The sequence below is a fragment of the Anthonomus grandis genome, chromosome 19, assembly GCF_022605725.1.
Source record: "Anthonomus grandis grandis chromosome 19, icAntGran1.3, whole genome shotgun sequence".
Lineage (NCBI taxonomy): Eukaryota > Metazoa > Arthropoda > Insecta > Coleoptera > Curculionidae > Anthonomus > Anthonomus grandis.
Window position 1 is genome coordinate 3,199,500 of NC_065564.1, and position 25,938 is coordinate 3,225,437.

The following is a 25,938-nucleotide window of genomic DNA, read 5'->3' on the forward strand; positions in this document are numbered from 1 at the left end:
CCTTTTTATATATTATATTCTTTTATGTTATTATTATTGTTAAAAAAAATTATTTGGCACATATAGGCCTCACAAAGACCAAAATGGCTTGTTTTGTTTGACGCTTCCTCCCCTTGACCCACTCCCTTGTAAGAAGCAATAAACGCAAAACTGACTTAAGTCCCTTTTAGGAGACTAAGAAAACGAAGAAGAAGAAGAAGCTCCAGTTCCAGAAAAATGTCCAGCGGCATAATCGGGATAACGTTTCAATGTTCGGACTGCGGAAACACGTTTAAGAGCCTGCAAGCGCTCACGGAACACATGGAGTCCCAATGCGTAACTATTGCCACACAAAACAATGAGGTGGAGGAACTCTTAAGCAAACTGCCGGGCATAAGGGTGGTAAAGAAAGCAGAAAAGAAGCAAAAAACCACCCCCAAAAAGTCGAAAATAGAGAACAACGAGTCCGTGAGGTGTTTCTTCGTGTGCCCCACTTGTCCGGAAATATTCGCCTCCGAAGAAATCCTGGATAAGCACCAACCGACTTGCGGAACCCCAAAAGAATCTCTCAGCAAGAAGAAGCAGAAGAGCTCCTTTGAACCGTACACCTTTGACCGACTGGCACACACGTACAGCTGCAACAAATGCCCGGTGGAGTTCGAATTCAAGTCATTGATAGAGGATCACGTCAAGTCCGCTCACGCGTACTTCCACTGTGACGTTTGCGACATCGAATTCGACTCCCCCTTGAAGTTCGGATACCACAGCCTCAAACATGCCCCGGACATGTTGATGAGTTGCCCCTGGTGCTCCTTCAGGACCCCCCTTAAGACCGAACTGAAAAATCATCTGCAAACCGAGCATCCCGACGAAGAAATGAACCTGCCGCACGTCGAGGACTCGGACTATCCCTGCGTGGTTTGCGGCAAGCAGTTCTTCGACTGTCGCAAACTGTTGCACCACCAGAAAAACGTCCATAAGGCCAACGTGATTTGCGTGCCTCTCCTTGGAGCCAAATTGCCGGAGAGCACAGAGGTCGCCCCGAAAGAACCGTGCTCGTTATTGTGCGACACCTGCGGCAAGAATTTTAGCTCCAAGTACCGCCTGGAGCGCCATCAGAGGGCGATGCACGAGGGACTAAAGCCCTTCGTGTGCAATTACTGCGGCAGAGCCTTCACCGGCAAAGATACCCTGAAGAAGCACGAGAGGATTCACACGGGGGAGAAACCGTACCATTGCGAGTACTGCGGCAAGAACTTTAGGCAACCGGGACCGTTTAGCGTTCACAGACGTACGCACACCGGCGAGAGGCCGTACCAGTGCAAGTTCTGCAACAGGAGATTCATTACCAATCAAATCAAGAAGATGCACATGAAGAACTGCACCATTAGGGCGGGGAAGTTCGCTCCCGATAGTACCACCGTCGAGTTTTATCAGGAGGTGCGCGAGGTGAAGGACGCTGCTCTGATAGGCGCTACCATCGAGATGGCTGAGTCTGGAGAGCCGGCGGTTATCGGAGGGTTCTTGCCTGACGAGTACTGTTTCGAGTACAAGATCTAATGCAGTTCACTTGCGGAGGAATTGGGAGAATTCTCATTAATTTCCTCTCATAAAGGGTCCTTAACTGAGGACTCATATAATTTTTAAGTTCAAAACTATTTTGTATTATTTTAATTATATACAGAAAACAAAAATATGAATAACATTAAACTGCATTTTTTAAACTTGTTTTATTGAGAACTGAGTGAGTGAGTGAGTACCATCCTAATTCTTATGAACAACCTTCCAACACCATTTTAGAGCCCTCCGCTCGCCCTAGCTCCCAACCCTTTCCTCCCCCTCCTTATTGAATTTTCTTTGAGGGCTCACAGTAATGCCACCCCAATTTTTAGGATAAAAATCGAACCTCCCGATACGCCTCCACGTCGAAAAACCAGATCGACCAACAAAAACAAATATTTCAAATCGGAAGAGAGCGACGACGAGCTCCCGCTGCTAAGCAGACTTAAAAACCTCGCGGAAAAACCTCAAAAAAAACTCAAAGGTAAACAGCGGAGGTGTCCCCGCTGCCAAGAAACCTTCGACACCGCCGCAGAATGGCAGAGGCATAAATGGAGCGAGGACTGTAGCTTCCGACCTCCTCAGTCTCCTCCTCCCGCCGTCAAGCGGAGGAAGCCTCACTCGAATCGTATCCACGCTTGCAAGTACTGCCAGGAGATTTTTAAAACGTTAAAATTACTGAAGGAGCACAAGAAGGTGCATAAGCCCGAGGAGATGTGCGAGGAGGAGGAGCCTTTTTATAAACTCGACCATATCCAGGACCTCTATATTTGCTCCGTTTGTTCCGCGGAGTATCAAGAGGAAGACGAGGCCAAGGAACATATTCTCACCCATAGACAGATAATCAAATGTATCGCGTGCAATATGGAGTTTAAAGAGTACTTTGACTTGGGGGTTCATAACAAGCAGACGCACGATCAGGAGGGCAAGTTTGGGTGCCCACTTTGCACCTACGCGTCCTCGAACTTGTACAGTTTTAAGGCGCATATTAATTATGTGCATCTCAAGAGGTTTCCTTTTTATTGCAAGGAGTGTGGGAAGGGATTTAAGCACTATAAGACTTATATGGAGCATCAGAACTTGCATATTGGGAAAAAGCCTTACGTATGCATTGTATGCGAGAAGGCTTTTACTTACGAGAAGTACTTGCATGTGCACCAAGTGAGAAATCATCAGGTGAGTAAGGAGTTTCTTAAGTCCAGGAAGTTTTGTCCAAGTTTTCATTAGCTTAGGGTTTGAATTTTTTTAAATAATTTTGCCCTTGCTTGCCCCTGTATGCTAGCTAAAGTCTGCTGTAATTTCAATCCGATACCTTAAACCGTTTGAAAAACATTAAGGTCGAACGAGTCATAGTCCCAGCCAATCCTTAAATATTTGGATCGACGAAGTTAAGTCCAAGTTTTTGTAAGCTTAGGGTTGGAATTTTTTTAAATAATTTTGCTCCTGCTTGTCCCTGTATGCTAGCTAAAGTCTGCTGTAATTTCAATCCGATTCCTTAAATCGTTTGAAAAACATTAGGGTCGAACGAGTCATATCCCGGCCAATCTTTAAATATTTGGATCTAGGAAATTGAGCCCAAGTTTTTATTAGCTTTGGGTTGGACTTTTTTTAAATAATTTTGCCCTTGCTTGCCCCTGTATGTTAGCTAAAGTCTGCTGTAATTTCAATCCGATTCCTTAAGCCGCTTGAAAAATATTAAGATGAAAGGACTCATAGTCCCAGCCAATCCTCAAATATTTGGATCGACGAAGTTAAGTCCAAGTTTTCATTAGCTTAGAGTTGGAATTTTTTTTGATAATTTTGCTCCTGCTTGCCCCTGTATGTTAGCTAACTCTTGCTGTAATTTCAATCCGATTCCTCAAGCCGTTTGAAAAATATTAAGGTCAAACGAGCCATAGCCCTGGCTCATCTTTAAACATTTGGGTCTACGAAATTGAGCCCAAGTTTTCGCTAGCTTAGGGTTTGAATTTTTAAAATAAACTTTGCCTCTGCTTGCCCCTATATGTTAGCTAAAGTCTGCCGTAATTTTAATCCGATTGCTTAAGTCATTTGAAAAACATTAAGGTTGAACGAGTCATAGTCCCAGGCCAAGCTTTAAATATTTGGATCTAGGAGATTGAGCCCAAGTTTTCACTACCTTTGGGTTTGAATTTTTTTAAATTATTTTGCCTCTGCTTGCCCCTGTATGTTAGCTAAAATCTGATGTAATTTCAATCCGATTCCTCGAGCTGTTTGAAAAATATTAAGGTCAAACGAGCCATAGCCCTGGCTCATCCTTAAAGATTTGAGTCTACGAAATTAAGCCCAAGTTTTCACTATCTTAGGGTTTGAATTTTTTTTAATAATTTTGCTCTTGCTTGCCCCTGTATGTTAGCTAACATCTGCTATAATTTCAATCCTAATCCTTAAGCCGCTTGAAATATATGAATTTCAAACGTGTCGTATCCTGTCCAGTCTTTGAATATTTAGCTCTACGAAATTGAGCCCAAGTTTTCACTAGCTTAGGGTTTGAATTTTTTTTAATAATTTTGCCCTTGCTTGCCCCTGTATGTTAGCTAAAGTCTGCTGTAATTTCAATCCGATTCCTTAAATCGTTTGAAAAACATTAGGGTCGAACGAGTCATATCCTGGCCAATCTTTAAATATTTGGATCTAGGAAATTGAGCCCAAGTTTTCATTAGCTTTGGGTTGGAATTTTTTTAAATAATTTTGCTCCTACTTGCCCCTGTATTTAGCTAACGCCTGCTATAATTTTAGTCCGAATCCTTAAGCCGCTTGAAAAATATCAATGTGGAACGAGCCATAGTCTTAGCCAATCTTTAAACATTGGGATCTAAGAAATTGAGCTCAAGTTTTTACTAGCTTAGGGTTTGATTTTTTTTTGAATAATTGTGCCTCTGCTTGCCCCTGTATGTTAGCTAACACCTGCTATAATTTTAGTCCGAATCCTTAAGCCGCTTGAAAAATATCAATATGGAACGAGCCTTAGTTCTGGCCAATCTTTAAACATTTGGACCTACAAAATTGGGTCCAAGTTTTTACTAAATTAGAACTGGAATTTTTTTTAAATAATTTTGCTCCTGCTTGCCCTTGTATGTTAGCTAAAATCTGCTGTAGTTTCAATCCGATTCCTCAAGCCATTTGAAAAATATTAAGGTCAAACTAGCCATAGTCCTGGCTTATCTTTAAACATTTCGATCTACGATATTGAGCCCAGGTTTTCACCAGCTTAGGCTTTGAATATTTGAAAGTAATTTTGGTCCTGCTTGCCCATGTACGTTAGCTAATAACTGCCACGATTTTAATCAAATGTCTCAAACCACTTGGACGCTATCAATAATTACCGAGAAGTCCTCCAAGGTCTAACATCAGACCTCTTTCAGGTGGGCATAACGGGCAGAAAAATCGAAAACGAATGTCGCACCTGCAACAGGCACTTCTACAAAGCACAAGCCCTGGAGGAGCACATAGAAATCTGCTATAAACGGCAAAAGAAACCCAAAAGCGCCATCCCGGTGAAGGCTTTTCTCTGTGACACTTGCGGGCAAACTTTCACAGAGAAAGCGAAATTGCTGGAGCATCTGCGTGTCCACAGGGGCGACCTGCCTTTCGTGTGCACCTGGTGCGGGAAGAAATTCCCTGTTAAGTCTTACCTTAAAACTCACGAGAGAGTGCATACGGGGGAGAAGCCTTACTCTTGTGAGTTTTGCGGTAAACGCTTCGCTCAGCACGCTCCCTTCAGGTGAGTAAAGGACTAAAGGTGGTTTCCGGTACTAACTGGGAGGGTTTTAGGGTTCATCGCAGGACTCACACGGGAGAGAGACCGTATGTGTGTGAGTTTTGTAACAAAGGCTTCACCACCAATCAGGGGTTGAAGTTGCATAAAAAAAACTGCTCGGGGGGGTTGAAAAAGGCTAAAATAGAGCAGCTGCCCCAGCAGCAGTACGTTCAACTGAATCCCACTTATATTATGGACGATCATGGCATTTTTGGTATGGTGGAGTAATTGTTTTGTGATAAGCCTTAAGTATTTTAAAATAAATGCAATAGTTGTAATAAGTTGAAGTTTACTATTTCCTTAAAATAAAACTCCTGGCAGTATAATTCCTGGAGTGAGTCCAATTTGTCATTTAAGAAGGCCACTCCAAATAAGATTTACTGTTTTTAATTATTTTAGCATTAATCCAAGAAAAAAGACCTTCAAAGGAAACAAGAGAGGGTGGTTTTGTTGCAAGTTATGCAATAAAAACTTTAAAACCATAGGTCGCTTCACGAAACACACCTTAACCCCTTGCACCAAGACCACCTGGACCTGCAAGTATTGTCAAGAGAAGTTTGAGGACCGACACCTCCTTCGCCTTCACAAAACCTCCCATAAAGCAACTTATTTTGAGGAGGAACGTCCCTCTTATAAGTACGACGAGGTGCAAAGCATTTACTTCTGTGAAACCTGCTCCGCTGAATACCAAAAGGTCGAGGAGGTCGAAGAGCACTTGAAGATCCACCAGAGGCTCTTCAAGTGCTCGAATTGCTCTCAAGAGTTCGAAAGTCCATTCGAGTTTGGGATGCACCAGATGAAACATAGCGAGGCTAAAACTCTGAAGTGTCCCTGTTGCCCGTACATCAGTAAAACCTTGAACCCCAACAGCTTCAAAGCCCACGTGAACTATCAACATCTGAAGCGATTTCCGTTCTTCTGTAAGGAGTGCGGCAAGGGATTCAAGCAGTTCAAGGTCTACCAAGAGCACCAGAACCTGCATCAGGGCACCAAGCCATACTCCTGCATCGTCTGCAGCAAAACCTTCACTTTTGAGAAGTACATGGTGGTGCATCAGCTAAAGAAACACCAGGCCTCAGTTAGTGTCAAAGACTACGACATGCCTCAAATAATTAGCCACAGAATCAAAAAGCAACCGAACTCCTTTCTCTGTGACACTTGCGGTCAAGGGTTCACCGAAAAATCCAAACTTCTCAAACATATCAGGGTCCACAAGGGCGATCTACCCTTCGTGTGTCAATGGTGCGACAAGAGGTTCCCACAGAAGGACTATCTGAAGACCCACGAGAGGGTCCACACGAGAGAGAAGCCTTATTCGTGCGAATTCTGTGGGAAATGCTTTGGGTTTTCAGCCTCCTTTAAGGTCCACATCAGAACCCACACTGGGGAACGACCTTACGTCTGCAGCTTTTGCAGCAAAGGCTTCACCACCAACCAAGGCTTGAAGCTGCATAAGAAGAATTGTCCGGGGATTTCAATGTTGAAAATTGAGAAAACCCTTTGATTTAACGGAATTATCCAGAAGGAGTGCTTCTTATGAATTTGATTGGCTATTCAGAAGACAGTTGCCCTCCAAACCAGCACAGAGGACAGTTAGTCCATTAATAAAGAGAGAGGGCAATCTGGAGGTCATGTGATAACCTTGTAACAGATCGAATTGTCATATAATAATTTATATTCCTTTAGTGCAATAAAATATTTCTGAACTGCTGACGCTTGATTTTTCCATTTTCCTGCTCAAACCTGGATAAAAAATCATCCAGTCTTAACTAATACAGCCTCACATTTTAGCCATAAAATGACCCTAAGGAACACCTCCCGGGAAAGTAACAAAATGAGTGAATTTCTAAACATAATCCTAAAGGAATCCGATGACGATTTGAACTATGACGATCCAGACTTCACACAACCAGACGATTTGAAGGAAGAACCGGAGGAGAAACCGTTGATGTCTCTTAGGAGAACCCTGTACCCTTGTCATAAGTGCTCCAAACTGTTCACCAGCAAGTTCAACTTGAATAAACATATGAGTAAAGATTGCAACCCGAACGAAACGACGGATTGGATCACCAAGACGGAAAATGGCAAGAGGATATACTTCTGCAAAAAGTGCCCTTTAACCTTCCCCACCGTCAGGGAGCTACAGATTCATAGAAAGGAGCACTTGCCAAAAGAGTACGTGGAGTATCACTACTACAGCTTCGACGACATCCAAGAGCTCTACGTGTGCAACACTTGCTCAGCAGAATTCAAAGACGAGGAGGAGGCCAAGAAGCACGTCAAAGGCCACTCGGAGATATTCGATTGTAGGTTTTGCGAGGAGAAGTTTCAGACATTGTTCCAACTGGGGAGTCACATCAAGGTAAGTCGGAGTCTCTGGCCAACTTGGACCAGAGCACGATCCATTGGTTAATCGGGGCCTTCTTTGCAGACCACCCATAGCGACGACGGCCAATTCAGCTGCCCGCTCTGTCCCGACCAACAATTCTCCAAGGCCTCCCATTTTATGAAACACGTGGCAATCAAACACCAAAAACGGTACATGTACAACTGTCCCGAGTGCGGTCGCGGGTTCCACAGTAAAACCTTGTGCCGAGAGCACCAGAACGTGCACAAGGGCATCAAACCGTTCGTTTGCGTGGTCTGTAACGCCGGATTCACTTACTCCAAGTCGGTGGTGACCCACCAGCTGAAGGCCCACCGGGTGGAGATCCTCGGCAAGTCCCACGCCACCGAGTGCACCTTCTGTAGGCACCGTTTTGTCACCGTCGCCTCCCTGGAGAGGCACGTGTTACAATGCCACGGCACCCCCAAGCCTCCCAAGGAGAAAATCCATCTGTGCGACATTTGCGGCATGGGATTCGTTAAGAAGAACAAATTGGTGGTGCACCAGAGGGTCCACACGGGAGTGAAGCCTTATCCCTGCCGGTATTGCGACAAGCACTTCTCCAAGTCTGGAGAGAGGAACTGCCACGAACGGATACATACCGGGGAGAGGCCTTATAGTTGCGAGTACTGCGGGAAGGCTTTTAGGCAATCTGCCCCGTTTAAGGTCCATATTCGGACTCATACTGGCGAGAGACCTTACGTGTGCGAGTTGTGTCATAAAGGGTTTACCACCAATCAGGGCTTGAAACTCCATAAGAAGAATTGCAATTGCAGTACTGATTACAAAGGTTTCTGATAAGGTTTCCTGTGGATGGCTTCAGGATCTGTTAGTAAAATGGTCTTTAAATTCGTCATGGTTTGTCTAGTTTTCTTTGAAAGTCAATTGTTCGGCTTCCAAGGTCATAAGGCAAGAGCAAAGGTTGTATCCGTGAGCTTTTTTTAAGAATCAACCTTAGGCAGGAAAGCAGAGAGTCCTTAGGCAGAAAAAATTACTGATGAAGTCTTTTATTCCTGGAAAAATGGGAAAGACACTTCTTTAATTCTCTAAGGGCTCCTCTTCATCTTTGATTGGGTTACGTCTAGGTTGCCTTGGAAATAATTTTGACCACTGGGTTCCTTGAGGAGTAGAGGAAATCACTTTTAGGGATTCTAGATTAAACCATTCCAGTGCTCTGCAAATCTCAATTTGAGCTTCTGGGAGAAAATTGAATTAAATTAATATTTATTGTAAATAACAGAAATTATGACCATTATATGAAAAACCATGTAAGGAAACCAATAAAGCTTATAATTTGACAATTTTTCGTTTATCTTGTAAATAAAAGGATGACTACAGATCCCAATTCTCCCCTCAGTACCTGACCTAAAGCCACCCATTTTTCTAGTTTCCCAACCAGTATCAACCAGGAGGAGCTGCAGATCAAGGACGAATCAACTACAGACGAAGAAAACAAAAACGAAATAAAATGCAAAAAATGCCCAGAAACCTTCTCGACCATAACGCAGCTAAAACAGCACAGAAAACTGCACAAAAACGTCATTGAACTGCCGGAGCACACGTACAAACTGGACACCCTGCAGGACCTTTACATATGTTGCACCTGCTCTGCAGAATTCCAGAAGGAACTCGAAGTGAAGCAGCACGTGAAAGATTTCCACGAGAATGAGTACTGCTGCTCCCAGTGTCCAAAGACGTTCCAGACCCTGTTGCAGGTGGCCCGGCACTCTGGAAAGCACGATCCAGAGGGACGCATGAGCTGCTCCTTGTGCCCTTTCCAGACTCTGAAAAAGAGCACGTTGCACACGCACATCAACGGGGTCCACTTGAAAAAATTCCTTTACTTTTGTCCCACATGCGGCAAGGGGTTTAACGATCAGTTGCTCTTTAAGGAGCACGCGAATGAGCATTTGGGGGCGAGACCTTTTGCATGTATCGTGTGTGGTAAGAGTTTCACTTATAGCAGGTAAGTTAGGACTCCAGAGTCGCGACACGGATCCAATTCGACATTTTAGGTACCTGACCACCCACCAGATCAGAAACCATCGGGTAAACATAGAAGGCACCCTCCTCCCGAACCAGTGTCCAGTATGCAGCAAACGGTACAGTAAACCAGAATCATTGGAGAAGCACCTCAAAGAGATCCACTTGAAAAAAGGCCCTCACGAGAAGAAGCATCTCTGTGACACGTGCGGCAAAGGGTTTGCCACTCGCAGCAAACTAGTGGTCCACGAGAGAGTCCACACCGGATACAAACCTTACGCTTGCACGTGCTGCGGTAAGTGTTTCACCAAAAGGGACTATTTGGTGAGCCACGAAAGGTCGCATAGTGGGGAGAGGCCTTACTACTGTGAGTACTGCGGTAAGAGTTTCAGCCAAAGGGGTCCTCTGAGGATCCATCTGAGGATCCACACTGGGGAGAAGCCTTACGTTTGTAATTTGTGCGAAACCAGGTTTAGCACCAGGAGTTCTTTGAATATGCATAAGAAAAACGTGCTGTATTGCTGTGCCGAATGAAAAGGCTTAGGATCCCAGTAAACAGAATGACGTGAATAATTGGACACAATCGACGTCATTTGACGAGAAATATGACGTCAATATGACTTTATATTGACGTGATAATGTCACATCCCATAGACGACAGCTGCCGACGTCTTATTTGCGACATCTTTAACGTCAAAAGGACCATAAAATGACGTTAATATGACGTACGAAATAAGGCTTTTAAAATACGGTGAAAATAAATAAAATATTTTACTTAATAGTCTTTTATTGCATTTAATAAAAGTAATTTTTTAATACTACTCAGTATAAATTCGTGAAATCACAAATTTTATTAAGACAAAACTAGTAGATTGTACAACATTCTCCGAAGTATCCAAAGATCCATTTTTTCTAAAATGACGTAATGACGATGACTTTCAACTTTTGTATGACCAACACTGATATTTAACAAAATTTTTGGTTACTAGCTTACTAGCAAAACGATAATGTAAAATAGAACAGGAATGTAATAAGCAAATAACAAAGTCTGCAAAAGTATTATTGGTAACGCCAATCATGCCAAACAATCATTGAATAAAATATAATAAGCATTATTGAGGCGGTATATTTAAACAGGAAAGGTATTAAATTTAAATCACATTTTTATGTATTAATTATATTTATTTAAACACCTAATAAAGTTAGTATAATTGGCAAATTCAATACTGATAATACATACTTTTGTAGTTAAAAATTAAGTATGAAAAGCCTTTAATTTGTTTAAAAAATAAATGTAAAAAAATTAATTGTTTATTTTTACGCGTTGAAAAAATAGTAACCTTTCGACATAATTGTGACGTAAAATTACGTCATTGGTTGATGGCATAAATAACTTCATAAATGTCACGTAATTTCTGGCATAGTTTTTCCATCATAGATTCCATAAAATTGACGTCATTCACCTTCAGTGTGTTTACTGGGATCTGAGCTTGTTGGAGGCGGAACCTGGAAAGACTTATTTATAGATTAGAAGGGATCTTTTATTTAATCTCTTTCCTTAGATTTTAAGTTTCATATTGCCATACAGAATAAAATCCTTTAAGTTTGAATGGTTGGGTTTTATTGCTCCTGCTCAGCACATCCTTCGCACTGCTCCTACTAATTTACGAATATTTTAGGACCAAACGTACCAGATCGGGAAAGTATCAGCGCTACGTCTGCATACAATGCAACAAAATGTCCAAAACTCAAAGGCAGGCGAGCCTGCACAAGCATTTCCACAACCAAAACTCCTACTTCACCACTGATAAACTTAAGAATATATTCAAGTGTAACTTTTGCTCTACCACGTCATCGAGTGAAAGTGCCATTAAAGTTCATTTAACAGAACATGCCACCAGTTGCAACACTTGTCTATTAAAATTCGAAAATATTTTCTTGCTGGGGCTCCATATGGCGGAGCACGACGACTCCGAAAGAATCTTCTGTCCCTCCTGTGATTTCTCTGGAAAATTGCCTGCTCTGTTAAAGAAACACATCAGCAGCAACCACTTTGTGGTTAAAGTAGAAGAAAACGACGAGGACTACAAAGTTTCTAGTGACTTTGTAGAAAGTGAAGAGGACGAGGAAGAAGAGAAACCTAAAAAGAAGTCTTGCCTTAAGGATGTGCGCAGGAGAACGAACGCCCAACGAGTATGCAAGGTCTGCAACAAGGAGTTCACCACAGCAAAAGACCTGAAGAACCACAAAAAGGTCCATAAAGCAGAAAGGCTCGAGTCCCTCTACAAATTCAATGCGGTCAAGGAGACTTACACCTGCGACACTTGCCTGAGCGAGTTCGAAACGAAAGACCAAATCCTGGAGCACGTGGAGGTCCACACCTTCACTTGCCCGGTTTGCTCTCAAAAATTCAAAAAAGCCCTTCTGATGGGCCTTCACATGGCCGAGCACAACCCGGAAGACTTCATAAGTTGTCCAATATGCAACCACGAGTTCAAAACCAGATGCAAGAGCAGACTGGCGAGGCACATCAGACAAACCCACCAAAAAGAACGTCCCAAGACCAGCCAGTGCGAGTACTGCGGCTCCTCCTACCTCTCGAAAACGATGCTGGAGGACCACATCCGGGTGGTTCACCTAAAAAAGGAACCCTCCAAGTGTATAGTCTGTGGCAGCACCTTCACTCTACAATCCAGCATGAGAATCCACCAAATAAACAAGCACCGGGTTGTGGACGAGAGCGAGCTGCCGTCCAACTATTGCACCTTGTGCAAGATGACCTTCAAGAAACCCTCCTCCTTGGAGAAACACTTGGAGATGAAACGTTGCATCCCCTCGCCGAGGGTCGAGCGCCAAGGTCACTTCATCTGCGATCTTTGTGGCAAAGAGTTCAGGTTTTTCAAGACCTTTAAACTGCACCTCAGGGAGCATGCGGGAGACAAGCCTTACAAGTGCTCCTTCTGTCCCAAATCATTCGTGATCAACTCCAAACGGTTGGCCCACGAGGTCTCGCACACCGACTCCAGGCCGTTTTCCTGCGAGAGCTGCGGTCAGAGCTACAAGACCTGGAAGCACCTCAGAAGGCACCTGGTGATCCACGGTACCAACCCCAAAGCGAGTTTCAACTGCTCGTTTTGCGGCAAAGAGTTTGCTAACAAAGACACTCAGAGGGGTCATATGAAGAAGTGTTCTAGGCCCGAGAGGCCTCCTGGGGAGCTGTTTTCCAGCACCTTCGGAGGTACCGCCTAAAGAGATTTATTTAAAAGTTGTCTAGACTATCCTGGAGCAACTCCACATGCTTCAGGATGGCATCCAAGAGATCTTGAAGGTTGTTTTTTGGTATGTTTGGGACTTGCGCCTGAGAGTCCAGTTCAAATAAGGCTTTAACATTTAAATATTTTATAATAAAAGAAGTATTTTATTTATTCTCTCCTGCATAATTTAAATGTGTGATTTTTGAATACATGTATGTATGTGAACGTAAATTTGTAGTTTTTATGGGAATCTTTCCTCTCTCATAGGAGTCCAAGACTTATGCAGAGGAGCCAGATTCTGGATCTGGCAAATAAAACTTCTCTACTGAGACTCACATGACTAACTGGGCCTCTTACATTTTTAGCATGATAATTGAGCTGGATCACTCAATCCGGCACAAATACAAATTCACCTCCAAGCGGAAGTCGTCGAAGAAACTAGTGCATCGAAAACCCCCGAATATAAATCCCGACAACCCAGTCCAGTGCCGACAATGTGACAAAACCATCACCTCCCAAAAACATTTTGAGATCCACACGTACCTCCATAAACTTTTATCCAGGAAACTCTTTGAGGAAGGCAAATGCTCTTTTTGCGAGGCTCATCTTTCGGCAGATAAGCTCCAAGAGCACCTGAAGTCCCACGAAGAAACTTGCAACGTCTGCCATGCGGTGTTCGCTAACCCCTTCGTCTTGGGAGTGCACATGTCTGATCACGACGAAGAGCATCGCCTCTGCTGTCCCTTTTGCACCTACAAAGGTTCCCTCTCGCACTGCCTCAAGGCGCACCTCCTCACCAAGCACCTTCAGTTGAAAATATTCAGGTGCGAGGAGTGCGGCAGCACCTACACCGCCAAGAGGCACCTGCAAGAGCACATCAGGTTCCACCATAAGAAAATGGACCCGTACTCTTGCATAGTGTGCCGCAGGGTTTTCATATTCAAGTCCAGCCTGGACAAGCATCAGATCAACAGCCATCGGCCACTGATCGACGGCGACGTACCCTCGAATTATTGCATCATCTGCAAAAGGGTCTTGTCCACGGTGGAGGCGCTCCAGAGGCACATCCAGGAGAAGCATTCGGGAAGCAAACCGGTCAAACTGACCGACCGATTCGTGTGCGACATCTGCGGCAAAGACTTCTCGCATAGGCAGTCTTGGTTGTTGCACACCAAAGGTCACAGCGGATTGAAGCCTTACAGCTGCAAGATGTGCTCTAAGTCCTTTAGGGTGAGAGCCTTTTTGACTCAGCACGAGCGATCGCACTCCAATGACCGTCCATTTTCTTGTGAGAAGTGCGGCAATCGCTTTAAGAGGAAAGAGGCTTTGAGGAGGCATTTGGCCACTCACACAGATGTCAAGCCCTTCGTTTGTCCCAACTGTGATAAAACCTTTAGGAGGAGGGAGCACCTCAAGCTCCACCTGAACAGCTGCAACAGGAATATGGAGGCGATCAGAGGTGCTATGGGAGATTAGGGTGCCCTGGAATTGTATTTTAGTTTATAAGGGTTTTTTAAATTATATTTTTTATTTATTTATAAATCGTTGTTTGTCTACGCGTTCCCTAAGGAGCCTCAAGAGACGTGCTTTATCCGATGTTCCTGTAAAAACTAATATAGATGCAGAATTAGAAGTGGCAGCATTAGATACATGGGGCATCGCTCTATTTAGAAGTTTCTGGGCTTGGTTCTCCCTTACAAAGTCAGGAAGTTGGGCAAATAATGGTAAAATGGTAAAGGTTTATGATTTGCGGGTATGCCTGAGTCAATTCAATTAACCTTACCCAATTTTAGGCACAATTTATTAAAAATCAAGACAGAAGAGGTCCTCCATCTCACGTGCGATCACTGTTCAAAAACATTCGCCAAGAAGTATCAGCTTCTCTATCACTTGAAAACCGTCCATAAGGACGCGTCGCCTTTCGAGTGCTCCGAGTGCCATAAAACATACAAATTCCGCGAGAAACTCGAGCAACACTTGGCGAAACACCAACGGAGCCCTAAGGCTCCGAACAGGGAGGCCTTCGGGTGTGACATTTGCCACAAGACACTCTACAGTAAACAAGGCCTGATCGCGCACACGAAGAGACACATGAAACTTTACAGCATCAAATGCGACACGTGTGGCAAAGGCTTCTTCGGCCAGAACAGCCTCAGGTTGCACATAAACTCCAAACACTCCGGCAAATCCGAGTTTATTTGCGGCATATGCTTCAGGCCGTGTTACGACAAGGGCTCCCTGAAGAACCACATAGAAAAACACCGGGCGGAATACAAAACCCGTCTGAAAGTGAAATGCGAGGAGTGCGGCCAGGAGTTCCTCGACCAAAAGTACCTAAAGATCCATATGGCGAAGAAGCACAACATGGACAACCGGTTCGTGTGCGACCTCTGCGGCAAAAAGTTGTACTCCAAGAGCGGCCTCGCTGACCACATGAACATCCATCAGGGTCTCAAGCCGCACAAGTGTGAATTCTGCGGAACCGGTTTCGCTAACTCCACGACCTTAAGGTTGCACGTGCGAAGACACACCGGGGAGCGGCCTTACAAGTGCACCATGTGTGAGAAGGCTTTTATCCAGAGTCACAGCCTCAAGGCCCACCTGAGGCTGCACAGTGGCGAAAGACCTTTCTGTTGCAGCTTGTGCGGTAAAGGCTGTATCACTAGCAATGCCTTGAGGCAACACATGAGGAGCACCCACAAGGTCGATGATGTGGTTTAATCGTTTTTTTTGGCAAAGTTAAAGGCACGTCTAAAAACCCGGTTTTTAGACGTCCCTTTAACTTTACCGGACCCCGTTCTTTTTTTATCATTGTGTACATTGTTATATTTTTATAATAAATTTTAAAGACTAAATATGGGTTTTTATTATTTAAAAGTTTACAATGCTTAACTTAATTGGTTCTCCATCTGTCATTGGGATTCTTCCAGTCGTCCTTCTCATAATCCCACTTGGAGGCGAGACCCTGGATAGGGTTGACCTTCATGTCGAGCCACCGCCTGAAGATGTACTCCCTACAGTCATCGTCAAAGCCCTGCGGCATGGGGCGGTGCCGGTATATGGTCAGTCTGAAGAAGTACATGATCCAGAAGGCCGGAGCTATTAGTAAGCACACTGTGCCTAAAACAGCCTTCCATTCGCCTTGAAGGGCACATTTCATTTCCGAGTATGTTTGGCAAAAAGAGTACCTGGATTATAGATAGAAAGAATAACCAAAGCTTTCGCTGAGAACTCATCAGTCTTACCTATAAAGAGCCTTCTTTTCCTCGCAAGTAAGCTCGTTCCAGTCTCCCTTCTCTTTTTGCCTAATGGCCTCTATCTCAGCGGTCGGTTTCAAGAACCTTATGGCCGGAAAAGGGAAGTCGACGCGGTCAGCGTAATTCTTATGGCCGTTGTGTCCGTAGCCCACCACCTCGCGCTTACCGATTAAAAACTTCTCGTGTTCTCCCATGCTGATGAAGTTGGCCCTTAGCTGGAAAATGCCTGGAAATGCTTTATTTATTTGGCTGTTAGGCCTTAAAAGGCTCGAAAGAGGTCTGCGCAACATCTTTTTCAAAATTATGATCTGTCACCTTGATTGATTGATCGATTGACGTGTTTGGGCACCATAGTAACTGAAATAGCTGGATATCTTGAAGGCCCTTTGAGCGAAAAAGTTTAAACTTCTTTCAGCTTTAGCCTGATCCGTTACCTATTTTCCATGAAAGTTTCACCTTGATAAGTCTCCCCAGTTACTCGCAACTGAACCCCAAAAATTTTTTAGGCAAACCTGTTGTAACCTCTCGTTCTCTTCCGAAAAAGAGTTGCAAGAGCACCAGCAGCTCTACCATATTGCTATAAAACAGGAACCAACGTACGATTTAATCGAGGAGCCAGAGCCGGAGGTTCCAATCAAGACCGAACCCGGAGAACCGCTTCCCTCGTTGAATAACTTGCTAATCAATACCGATTCGAAGGTGGAGGGGCCTCTGGTGCCCTGGCTGGCCCCGATTCTACCCGAATTTCCGCCCTATTTACTGGTAGGGAGCGAAGTCTACCTGAGGGTGCAAAAGCTGGAGACGAAGCCCCCCGAAGTGGCTCCTGGGGGTGGTGAAAAGGGTGCCGAAGATCAGCAGAGCCACAGGCGGAAGTTAGGCCGGAAGTGCAAGAAATAATTTATACGCGGTGTATGTGATGTTATAGCTTTAAATTAAACGTTTCGCCTCATTGTCAAGTGTTTAATTTTTCTAGTTAAACTAATGGTGGTAATATTTTATTAATTCCATGTGTTTGTAGGAAATCCGGTCCTGAGTCAAAGAATAACGTAAGTCATAATTTAAAAAAAGCAAAAAGAAGGCCGCATGATGAGCGTTCCTCGCCTATTATGATCCCTGGATGTTTCGAGTTTTTGGGCTTAAACGAGCCTCCTCGGGACGCAGACTTGAACGTGGTGCCCATCATTAAATTGGAACCGAAGGAGGAACTGCCCCTTCTCGACTCCCAAGGACAGCCCTTGGAAAAGTCCTCAATCTCTCGAAAGAAAAACAAAGAGAAAAACGAAAGAACTTACCTCGACTTCATCGAGTGGCTTATGAGTAGCACCCATTCGACCATATGTGAAGAATCTCTGATAGAGTACTTCACTAATAAAGCCAGAGTGGCCAAAGCTTCCACCTTATGGGCCAGTTACTACATGATTAAATCTATCATGCTGAACAGGCACAGCATCGACATAGGAAACTTCAAGAAGGTCCATAAGCTCCTAAGGGAGAAAAGCAAAGGGTATGTGGCCGATAGGGCCAAAGCATTCACTAAAGAAGAGGTGCACAAGTTCCTCAAACTGGCCCCCGACGAAGATTACCTTTTATACAAGGTCTGCAGCGGCTTCAAATACAAAGAATCGTCTATAATGAGAAATATTTTAGGTGGCACTGATCCTAGGAGTCTGCGGAGGCTGTAGACGAGACGAGTTGGCCAAGCTAACAGTGGAGGACATCCAGGACCTCGGAGCTGTCCTGCTCGTCAAAATCTCCGATCCGAAGTCGAACCTTTACAGGACCTTCACGGTGGACTCCGCGCATCCAGAGGTACTGGACTGCAGGGAGATCGTTCGGAAGTACATCAATCTCCGTCCGGTGGTTATGAAAAGGCACAACCGGTTCTTTGTGACCTACAGCGACGGAGTCTGCGGTATTAGTGTGGTGGGCACGAACACCATAGCCAAGATACCCAGTTTGGTGGCTAGATTTTTAAAATTGCCCGAACCGGAGAAGTTTAACGCGCATTCCTTCAGGAGCACCAAGGCCCTCCTGGAAAAGACCGATCAGTTCTTTTAGTTCCATTGGATTAAGAGTTTCTTGGAAGTTTTCGGTGTCTTTTTTCCTGGAGGGGGGAATGAATTGAAAGGACTTAATTTAGAAAAATCATCCATTATTCTCAAAGAGACTTTAATAATAAGGCGGAAAAATAAACTCGAAGTCAAAGTCTCCCAATTGTAGCGCCTACCAGAAAAAATATAAAATGAGTGTCTAATCATAGGTGCATATTTTTAATGTTTATTTTAGGTCTGATGATGCCGCAAGGCGAAACGCGTAACCTTACTAATAGACGCTACATTTGTGACAATTTGACTTCGAGTTTATTTTTTCGCCTCGTTACAACTTAATTTATTTTTGTAAGGTTATTGTTGCATGTATAAAAAAGTTTTATTAGGATTTTGTGTTGCTATTTTAATGCTTCACCTTATGATAAATTTTTTTTGAGTGTAAAAGAAAAAATTTTTTTTAAAGTTTTTTGGCTCAAAAAATGACCAGTTTTTCAAAAATTCTTCGCAGCTCTTTTATTACGCGATTTAGGAGAAAAAGGTATTCTAGCTTTTTTTAAGGTACTTTTTCGTAGAAATTATCGCAATAATAAAAACATTAATTTTCTCCATAGTTTTCGAGAAAATTGGGAAAATATGAAAATCAGTTTTTTGAAAATTTCTGGAAAATGGAGGTATATAGACGCTCAAAATAATTTGCAAATAGTAGCTCTCTTAAGACCCAATAACTTTTATTTAAACAGTTTCTTTCTCGGACCGACAGTTTTTCCCATAAAAAAATAAAACCATTTTTGGAAGATTTTTCCAAGGGTACCCCCTTTCGAAAAATCTTGAAATTTTAATTTTTTTCTTTTAATTTATATTTTAGCACTTTGACACATATATTAAGCTAATAAATTGAAATTTACTCGAGCAGTAGCTTAATATGTGGTTTAGCCCTGAAAGTTTCGTATTTTTGGGACTCATCATTTGAAAGATTCATTGTAAAAACAAATAAATTATTGATATCCAAAAAATGTAATGTTTTCTTACATTCTTCCTTGTCCAAGACAATAATTCCATTCAATTTATTCCAAGAAATAAATAAAATATATCTTTTAGCCTGCAGATGTTTATTAAACCAGAAATTGACTTTTTTCAAGAAGACTGGCCTGTAACAATCAAGCAAGAAGAAGTAAATGCTTACATTAAAGAAGAAGTACCTGATCCAGTTGACCCCTCGGCATTCACAGAAAAAAGGGAGCGACTCAGGTGCGGATATTGCAAAAAAAGCTTCTTAACAAAGTCGAGACTAAGGAAGCACATCCTGGAGCACATCGACAATAAAGAGTACAAATGCGAGTACTGCTCGGCGGTTGTCTCCCAAAAACTGCTGATGGCCGCCCAGCGGGACAAGAAGTACCTGTGCAAGGTGTGCGGCAAAGAAAATTTAATAAAAAACCTCATCAGGGGCTACGCGGAGAACTTTAAAGAGCCCCTAGAGTGTCACACCTGCGGTAAGACGTACAGGCAGGTGGCGAGGCTGGATAATCACCTGAACAAGCACGTCAACGAGATGAGGCATCAGTGCGAAATCTGCGGGAAAACCTTCTTGAACCTGACGAGCTTGAGGAGACACGCTGCGAGTGAACACCGCGGGGCGGAAACGGTCGAGTGCGACTGGTGCCGCAAGAAGTTCACCCACGAGGTCTTCTTGGACATACACGCGAAGAAATGCCTTAGAAATAAAATTTATTAAGCTAGTTACGAGACCTGTTTCAGTAAAGATGACCCGACTATCAAAATTGCGTTTTTTTTTAGGAAATTTGTCATATTAGCGGAAACGTATTAAAAACTAAAATGTATTTCTGATAACGTACGATTTTTTTATTTATTATTAGCCCAAAATACGACATAAAGCAAACGAGGGTAACATGCAGAATACAGTTCTTTTTCCAAACTAAAAATATTTATTTATTGGCATTATAAAGACTACTTAGTAATCGACCTACAAAATGTCATAGCTCTATAGCTAAACACATTTTTGTCATACAGTGTGTCCCAGGATGAGCGAATTTATACGTAGAAATTATAAAAAGTGTTGGGGTTGAAATTTGACCGTTTGGCATCAAATTTTAACCCCAAAACTTTTTGTAATTTTTACGTATAAATTCACTCATCCTAGGACACACTGTATATTCATCATCTTACCCATAGGGGTTGATAAGCTGACGAACTGTATTGGGTAAGCTGCAAGAAAAAAGGACAAGGCCTATAGTTTTTATCCAATTATTTATTTTTTTGGCAATGTTTCGACACTATGTTGGTGTCTTTTTTTCAAGCCTCAAAATCTTATTGGAACAGCCACGGTGTTAACACGTTGATGGACGTTAGTTACTGTTATAGCAGTTCAATTCATTATAATTAGCACACCGATTTCCCTTGATAATCCGTTTCTTTTAGTTGATGTTAGAATAACGCAGTCAGCTTCAAATTTGGGTTTTTTGAACAGTAGATCCAGTTGTTTTGTACCATTTACGACTTAGTTACCATATTTCGACTACTCACTTGTCTTATTTCGTCAGAAGCAGCTTTACCACGAGGAGCCATTTTAATTATTATTTACAACGCCAATGCATTGAAAGATTATTTAAACGGAAAATATTATCGTTCGTTTTACAAAACCTACCTTCACGTATCTCCTCCATCACGTATTTTGCAATACACAAATCATTTTGCAAAGAAGACAATTTCGCAATAAAAATAACCGCGTCGGTTTTGTTCGTTTGCTATAAACATTTAAAGAAATCAATAGTTTTATATTTTAAATGGATTTTTAATGAGATGTGCATTTTATTTAGAGTTCCTCCTTTGACATCTTAAGATGTCCACGCGACCCTACTTACACATACTCATTTTAGATCACTACCTACCATCAAAGAAGAGCTTGTAGTCATAAAAGAGCCGATCAAAAATAAAGCAGACGAACCACGGCAGCAAGACGGAGACAGTTTCGCCTCGTTTTTCCTCGAAAACATCTTCAAGAACCGCTACTCCGAAAGCTCCAGCGTTCCGAACCTTATAGAAAAAAAACCGAAATGCGAGGTGTGTCACAAGATTTTTCACAGCAAATATCTGCTGTTCATGCATCAGAATATACACACCAAGGAGCTACAGTTTCCCTGCGGACTATGCGGAAAAGTCTTCTTCACCAGGTCCGACTATCGCACCCACAAAATGATCCACAAAAGGTGCCTCATGGAGTGTTGGGCCTGTGGGAAGGACATCAAGAGGCTGGACATGGAGTCGCATATGAAGACGCAACATATGCAGAAGCAAAATGGTGCAAAAAGGGACAAAGCGAGAGGTGATGACGCTCGTCAGCCAGTTGAGTCTTTAAAAGAAGAACCTATAGATGAGAATGAGCAAGAAATGCCAATAGACTTCAATTTTGTTAAGGTTGAGGAGCTTGATTACGATGACGACCAATAATAAATTTGCCAAGTATCCCATAAGTATCCCAAGGTGTTCTTTAATACTATCTAATTACATACATAACTAATATATTATTAATACATAATTCTTTATATCTAATTATCTACCTATTACACTAGTTATTTGAAATAAAAATTAAAAAACGTACAGATCTAAACTTTTCCCAACGAATAACAAATCAAGTAACATATGTGCAGGCAAGCAGACTAACGCACAGAATTTTCCCGTTAGTGCCTAGATAAAAGCCGACCTCCAAAGTTTTGGATTTTTCATTTTTCGGGTATCGTTTCGATTTTTTGCAGAAATTTTTTTTTTTTCGAATTCGAACTAATTATACCAGCGGATTGTTCTCATCAAGTAGATCACGAAACTACCGGGTTATAATAGGATTCGATCAGAAATAAGGGAATGAGAGCACTTTGAAAATTCGAAAATTGTCACTTTTTGACCTCGTTTTTGAGCCCAAAAATGGGCATCAAAAATGCCATATCTCGGCTATCATAAAAGCTACCACCTTGCGGATGGTCTCGTTGGATTCAGAAGGACGAAACTAAGACAAAACCGTTGGAATTTTCCCGATGGCTCCCATAGAAGCCGAGATATCGGCCTTCAAAGTTTGGGTTTTTTCATTTTTCGGGTATACCCCTCCGTTTCGATTTTTTTCAGAAATTTTTTTTTTTTCGAATTCGAACTAACTATACCAGCGGATTGTTCTCATCAAGTACATCACGAAAATACCGGGTTATAACAGGATTTGATCAGAAATAAGGGAATGAAAGCATTTTGAAAATTTGGAAATTGTCACTTTTTGACCTCGTTTTTGAGGCCAAAAATGGGCATCAAAAATGCCATATCTCGGCTATCAAAAAAGCTACGACTTTGCGGATGGTCTCGTTGAATTCAAATTGACAAAACTAAGACAAAACCGTTGGAATTTTCTCGATGGCTCCCATAGAAGCCGAGATATCGGCCTTCAAAGTTTGGGTTTTTTCATTTTTCGGGTATACCCCCCCGTTTCGATTTTTTTCAGAAAATTTTTCTTTTTTCGAATTCGAACTAACTATACCAGCGGATTGTTCTTATCAAGTACATCACGAAAATACCGGGTTATAACAGGATTCGATCAGAAATAAGGGAATGAGAGCACTTTGAAAATTCGGAAATTGTCACTTTTTGACCTCGTTTTTGAGGCCAAAAATGGGCATCAAAAATGCCATATCTCGGCTATCGTAAAAGCTGCATCTTTGCGGATAGTCTCGTTGAATTCAAAATGACGAAACTAAGACAAAACCATTGGAATTTTCCCGATGGCTCCCATAGAAGCCGAGATATCGGCCTTCAAAGTTTGGGTTTTTTCATTTTTCGGGTATACCCCCCCGTTTCGATTTTTTTCAGAAAAATTTTTTTTTTTTCGAATTCGAACTAACTATACCAGCGGATTGTTCTCATCAAGTACATCACGAAAATACCGGGTTATAACAGGATTTGATCAGAAATAAGGGAATGAAAGCATTTTGAAAATTTGGAAATTGTCACTTTTTGACCTCGTTTTTGAGGCCAAAAATGGGCATCAAAAATGCCATATCTCGGCTATCAAAAAAGCTACGACTTTGCGGATGGTCTCGTTGAATTCAAATTGACAAAACTAAGACAAAACCGTTGGAATTTTCCCGATGGCTCCCATAGAAGCCGAGATATCGGCCTTCAAAGTTTGGGTTTTTTCATTTTTCGGGTATACCCCCCCGTTTCGATTTTTTTCAGAAAATTTTTATTTTTTCGAATTCGAACTAACTATACCAGCGGATTGTTCTTATCAAGTACATCACGAAAATACCGGGTTATAACAGGATTCGATCAGAAATAAGGGAATGAGAGCACTTTGAAAATTCGGAAATTGTCACTTTTTGACCTCGTTTTTGAGGCCAAAAATGGGCATCAAAAATGCCATATCTCGGCTATCGTAAAAGCTGCATCTTTGCGGATAGTCTCGTTGAATTCAAAATGACGAAACTAAGACAAAACCATTGGAATTTTCCCGATGGCTCCCATAGAAGCCGAGATATCGGCCTTCAAAGTTTGGGTTTTTTCATTTTTCGGGTATACCCCCCCGTTTCGATTTTTTTCAGAATTTTTTTTTTTTCGAATTCGAACTAACTATACCAGCGGATTGTTCTCATCAAGTACATCACGAAAATACCGGGTTATAACAGGATTCGATCAGAAATAAGGGAATGAGAGCATATTGAAAATTTCGAAATTGTCACTTTTTGACCTCGTTTTTGAGGCCAAAAATGGGCATCAAAAATGCCATATCTCGGCTATCGTAAAAGCTACGACCTTGTGGACGGTCTCTTTGAATTCAAAATGACGAAACTAAGACAAAACCGTTGGAATTTTCCCGATAGCTTCCATAGAAGCCGAGATATCGGCCTTCAAAGTTTGGGTTTTTTCATTTTTCGGGTATACCCCCCCGTTTCGATTTTTTTCAGAAAATTTTTTTTTTTCGAATTCGAACTAACTATACCAGCGGATTGTTCTCATCAAGTACATCACGAAAATACCGGGTTATAACAGGATTTGATCAGAAATAAGGGAATGAAAGCATTTTGAAAATTTGGAAATTGTCACTTTTTGACCTCGTTTTTGAGGCCAAAAATGGTCATCAAAAATGCCATATCTCGGCTATCGTAAAAGCTACGACTTTGCGGATGGTCTCGTTGAATTCAAAATGACGAAACTAAGACAAAACCGTTGGAATTTTCCCGATGGCTCCCATAGAAGCCGAGATGTCGGCCTTCAAAGTTTGGGTTTTTTTATTTTTCGGGTATACCCCCCCGTTTCGATTTTTTTCAGAAATTTTTTTTTTTTCGAATTCGAACTAATTATACCAGCGGATTGTTCTCATCAAGTACATCACGAAAATACCGGGTTATAACAGGATTTGATCAGAAATAAGGGAATGAAAGCATTTTGAAAATTTGGAAATTGTCACTTTTTGACCTCGTTTTTGAGGCCAAAAATGGGCATCAAAAATGCCATATCTCGGCTATCGTAAAAGCTACGACTTTGCGGATGGTCTCGTTGAATTCAAAATGAGGAAACTAAACACATCTCGTGAGAGTTTTCCCGATGGCTCCCATAGAAGCCGAGATATCGGCCTTCAAAGTTTGGGTTTTTTCATTTTTCGGGTATACCCCCCCGTTTCGATTTTTTGCAGAAAAAATTTTTTTTTTCGAATTCGAACTAACTATACCAGCGGATTGTTCTTATCAAGTACATCTCGAAAGTACCGGGTTATAACAGGATTCGATCAGAAATAAGGGAATGAAAGCATTTTGAAAATTTGGAAATTGTCACTTTTTGACCTCGTTTTTGAGGCCAAAAATGGGCATCAAAAATGCTATATCTCGGCTATCGTAAAAGCTACGACCTTGCGGATGGTCTCGTTGAATTCAAAATGATGAAACTAAGACAAAACCGTTGGAATTTTCCCGATGGCTCCCATAGAAGCCGAGATATCGGCCTTCAAAATTTGGGTTTATTCATTTTTCGGGTATACCCCCCCGTTTCGATTTTTTTCAGAAAATTTTTTTTTTTCGAATTCGAACTAACTATACCAGCGGATTGTTCTCATCAAGTACATCACGAAAATACCGGGTTATAACAGGATTTGATCAGAAATAAGGGAATGAAAGCATTTTGAAAATTTGGAAATTGTCACTTTTTGACCTCGTTTTTTGAGGCCAAAAAATGGGCATCAAAAATGCCATATCTCGGCTATCAAAAAAGCTACGACTTTGCGGATGGTCTCGTTGAATTCAAATTGACGAAACTAAGACAAAACCGTTGGAATTTTCCCGATGGCTCCCATAGAAGCCGAGATATCGGCCTTCAAAGTTTGGGTTTTTTCATTTTTCGGGTATACCCCCCCGTTTCGATTTTTTTCAGAAAATTTTTCTTTTTTCGAATTCGAACTAACTATACCAGCGGATTGTTCTTATCAAGTACATCACGAAAATACCGGGTTATAACAGGATTCGGTCAGAAATAAGGGAATGAGAGCACTTTGAAAATTCGGAAATTGTCACTTTTTGACCTCGTTTTTGAGGCCAAAAATGGGCATCAAAAATGCCATATCTCGGCTATCGTAAAGCTGCATCTTTGCGGATAGTCTCGTTGAATTCAAAATGACGAAACTAAGACAAAACCGTTGGAATTTTCC

The 25,938-nt window shown here is 42.1% G+C and overlaps 7 protein-coding genes across 7 annotated transcripts; 6 read left to right on the forward strand and 1 right to left on the reverse strand.

Moving 5' to 3' along the window:
- The first annotated feature begins 216 nt into the window (after positions 1–216).
- LOC126747183 (zinc finger protein 721-like) lies at positions 217–6,821 on the forward strand. The gene is made up of 5 exons (XM_050455685.1): positions 217–1,526; positions 1,872–2,715; positions 4,923–5,281; positions 5,332–5,531; positions 5,803–6,821. The coding sequence occupies exons 1-5, from the start codon at positions 217–219 to the stop codon at positions 6,819–6,821; spliced, it is 3,732 nt and encodes a 1,243-aa protein (XP_050311642.1).
- Positions 6,822–7,151: 330 nt separating this feature from the next.
- Positions 7,152–12,935, forward strand: LOC126747185 (zinc finger protein 208-like). The gene is made up of 6 exons (XM_050455686.1): positions 7,152–7,679; positions 7,749–8,245; positions 9,091–9,669; positions 9,719–10,010; positions 11,366–11,440; positions 11,517–12,935. The coding sequence occupies exons 1-6, from the start codon at positions 7,152–7,154 to the stop codon at positions 12,933–12,935; spliced, it is 3,390 nt and encodes a 1,129-aa protein (XP_050311643.1).
- Positions 12,936–13,645: 710 nt separating this feature from the next.
- Positions 13,646–14,416, forward strand: LOC126747186 (oocyte zinc finger protein XlCOF15-like). Its single transcript, XM_050455687.1, has one exon. The coding sequence runs from the start codon at positions 13,646–13,648 to the stop codon at positions 14,414–14,416; it is 771 nt and encodes a 256-aa protein (XP_050311644.1).
- A 7-nt stretch (positions 14,417–14,423) lies between these two features.
- Positions 14,424–15,795, forward strand: LOC126747731 (zinc finger protein OZF-like). The gene is made up of 2 exons (XM_050456530.1): positions 14,424–14,672; positions 14,734–15,795. Exons 1-2 carry the CDS (start codon positions 14,662–14,664, stop codon positions 15,659–15,661), a joined length of 939 nt encoding a protein of 312 aa, XP_050312487.1. The 5' UTR covers positions 14,424–14,661; the 3' UTR covers positions 15,662–15,795.
- LOC126747737 (cytochrome c oxidase subunit 4 isoform 1, mitochondrial-like) lies at positions 15,782–16,534 on the reverse strand. Its single transcript, XM_050456537.1, has 2 exons — positions 16,186–16,534; positions 15,782–16,128 (listed from the first exon to the last, which is right to left on the reverse strand). The coding sequence occupies exons 1-2, from the start codon at positions 16,485–16,487 to the stop codon at positions 15,834–15,836; spliced, it is 597 nt and encodes a 198-aa protein (XP_050312494.1). The 5' UTR covers positions 16,488–16,534; the 3' UTR covers positions 15,782–15,833.
- A 425-nt stretch (positions 16,535–16,959) lies between these two features.
- Positions 16,960–19,343, forward strand: LOC126747732 (uncharacterized). Its single transcript, XM_050456531.1, has 3 exons — positions 16,960–17,106; positions 17,216–17,792; positions 17,845–19,343. Exons 2-3 carry the CDS (start codon positions 17,304–17,306, stop codon positions 18,253–18,255), a joined length of 900 nt encoding a protein of 299 aa, XP_050312488.1. The 5' UTR covers positions 16,960–17,106; positions 17,216–17,303; the 3' UTR covers positions 18,256–19,343.
- A 7-nt stretch (positions 19,344–19,350) lies between these two features.
- LOC126747187 (zinc finger protein 468-like) lies at positions 19,351–21,713 on the forward strand. Its single transcript, XM_050455688.1, has 2 exons — positions 19,351–19,916; positions 21,143–21,713. The coding sequence occupies exons 1-2, from the start codon at positions 19,351–19,353 to the stop codon at positions 21,711–21,713; spliced, it is 1,137 nt and encodes a 378-aa protein (XP_050311645.1).
- Positions 21,714–25,938: the final 4,225 nt, after the last annotated feature.

Excerpts from the sequence above, each read along its gene's own strand:
- LOC126747186 (XM_050455687.1), top strand. The coding sequence starts at position 13,646 with ATGTCTGATCACGACGAAGAGCATCGCCTCTGCTGTCCCTTTTGCACC.
- LOC126747187 (XM_050455688.1), top strand. The coding sequence starts at position 19,351 with ATGTTTATTAAACCAGAAATTGACTTTTTTCAAGAAGACTGGCCTGTA. Across the intron at positions 19,917-21,142 it reads TGCGACTGGTGCCGCAAGAA|ATCACTACCTACCATCAAAG; the intron begins GTTCACCCACGA and ends TACTCATTTTAG.
- LOC126747183 (XM_050455685.1), top strand. The coding sequence starts at position 217 with ATGTCCAGCGGCATAATCGGGATAACGTTTCAATGTTCGGACTGCGGA. Across the intron at positions 2,716-4,922 it reads ACCAAGTGAGAAATCATCAG|GTGGGCATAACGGGCAGAAA; the intron begins GTGAGTAAGGAG and ends GACCTCTTTCAG. Across the intron at positions 5,532-5,802 it reads GGACGATCATGGCATTTTTG|GTCGCTTCACGAAACACACC; the intron begins GTATGGTGGAGT and ends TTAAAACCATAG.
- LOC126747185 (XM_050455686.1), top strand. The coding sequence starts at position 7,152 with ATGAGTGAATTTCTAAACATAATCCTAAAGGAATCCGATGACGATTTG. Across the intron at positions 7,680-7,748 it reads AACTGGGGAGTCACATCAAG|ACCACCCATAGCGACGACGG; the intron begins GTAAGTCGGAGT and ends CCTTCTTTGCAG. Across the intron at positions 11,441-11,516 it reads AAAATGTCCAAAACTCAAAG|TGTAACTTTTGCTCTACCAC; the intron begins GCAGGCGAGCCT and ends AATATATTCAAG.
- LOC126747732 (XM_050456531.1), top strand. The coding sequence starts at position 17,304 with ATGATCCCTGGATGTTTCGAGTTTTTGGGCTTAAACGAGCCTCCTCGG. Across the intron at positions 17,793-17,844 it reads AAGATTACCTTTTATACAAG|GTGGCACTGATCCTAGGAGT; the intron begins GTCTGCAGCGGC and ends GAAATATTTTAG.
- LOC126747737 (XM_050456537.1), bottom strand. The coding sequence starts at position 16,487 with ATGTTGCGCAGACCTCTTTCGAGCCTTTTAAGGCCTAACAGCCAAATA. Across the intron at positions 16,129-16,185 it reads GAAAAGAAGGCTCTTTATAG|GTACTCTTTTTGCCAAACAT; the intron begins GTAAGACTGATG and ends TCTATAATCCAG.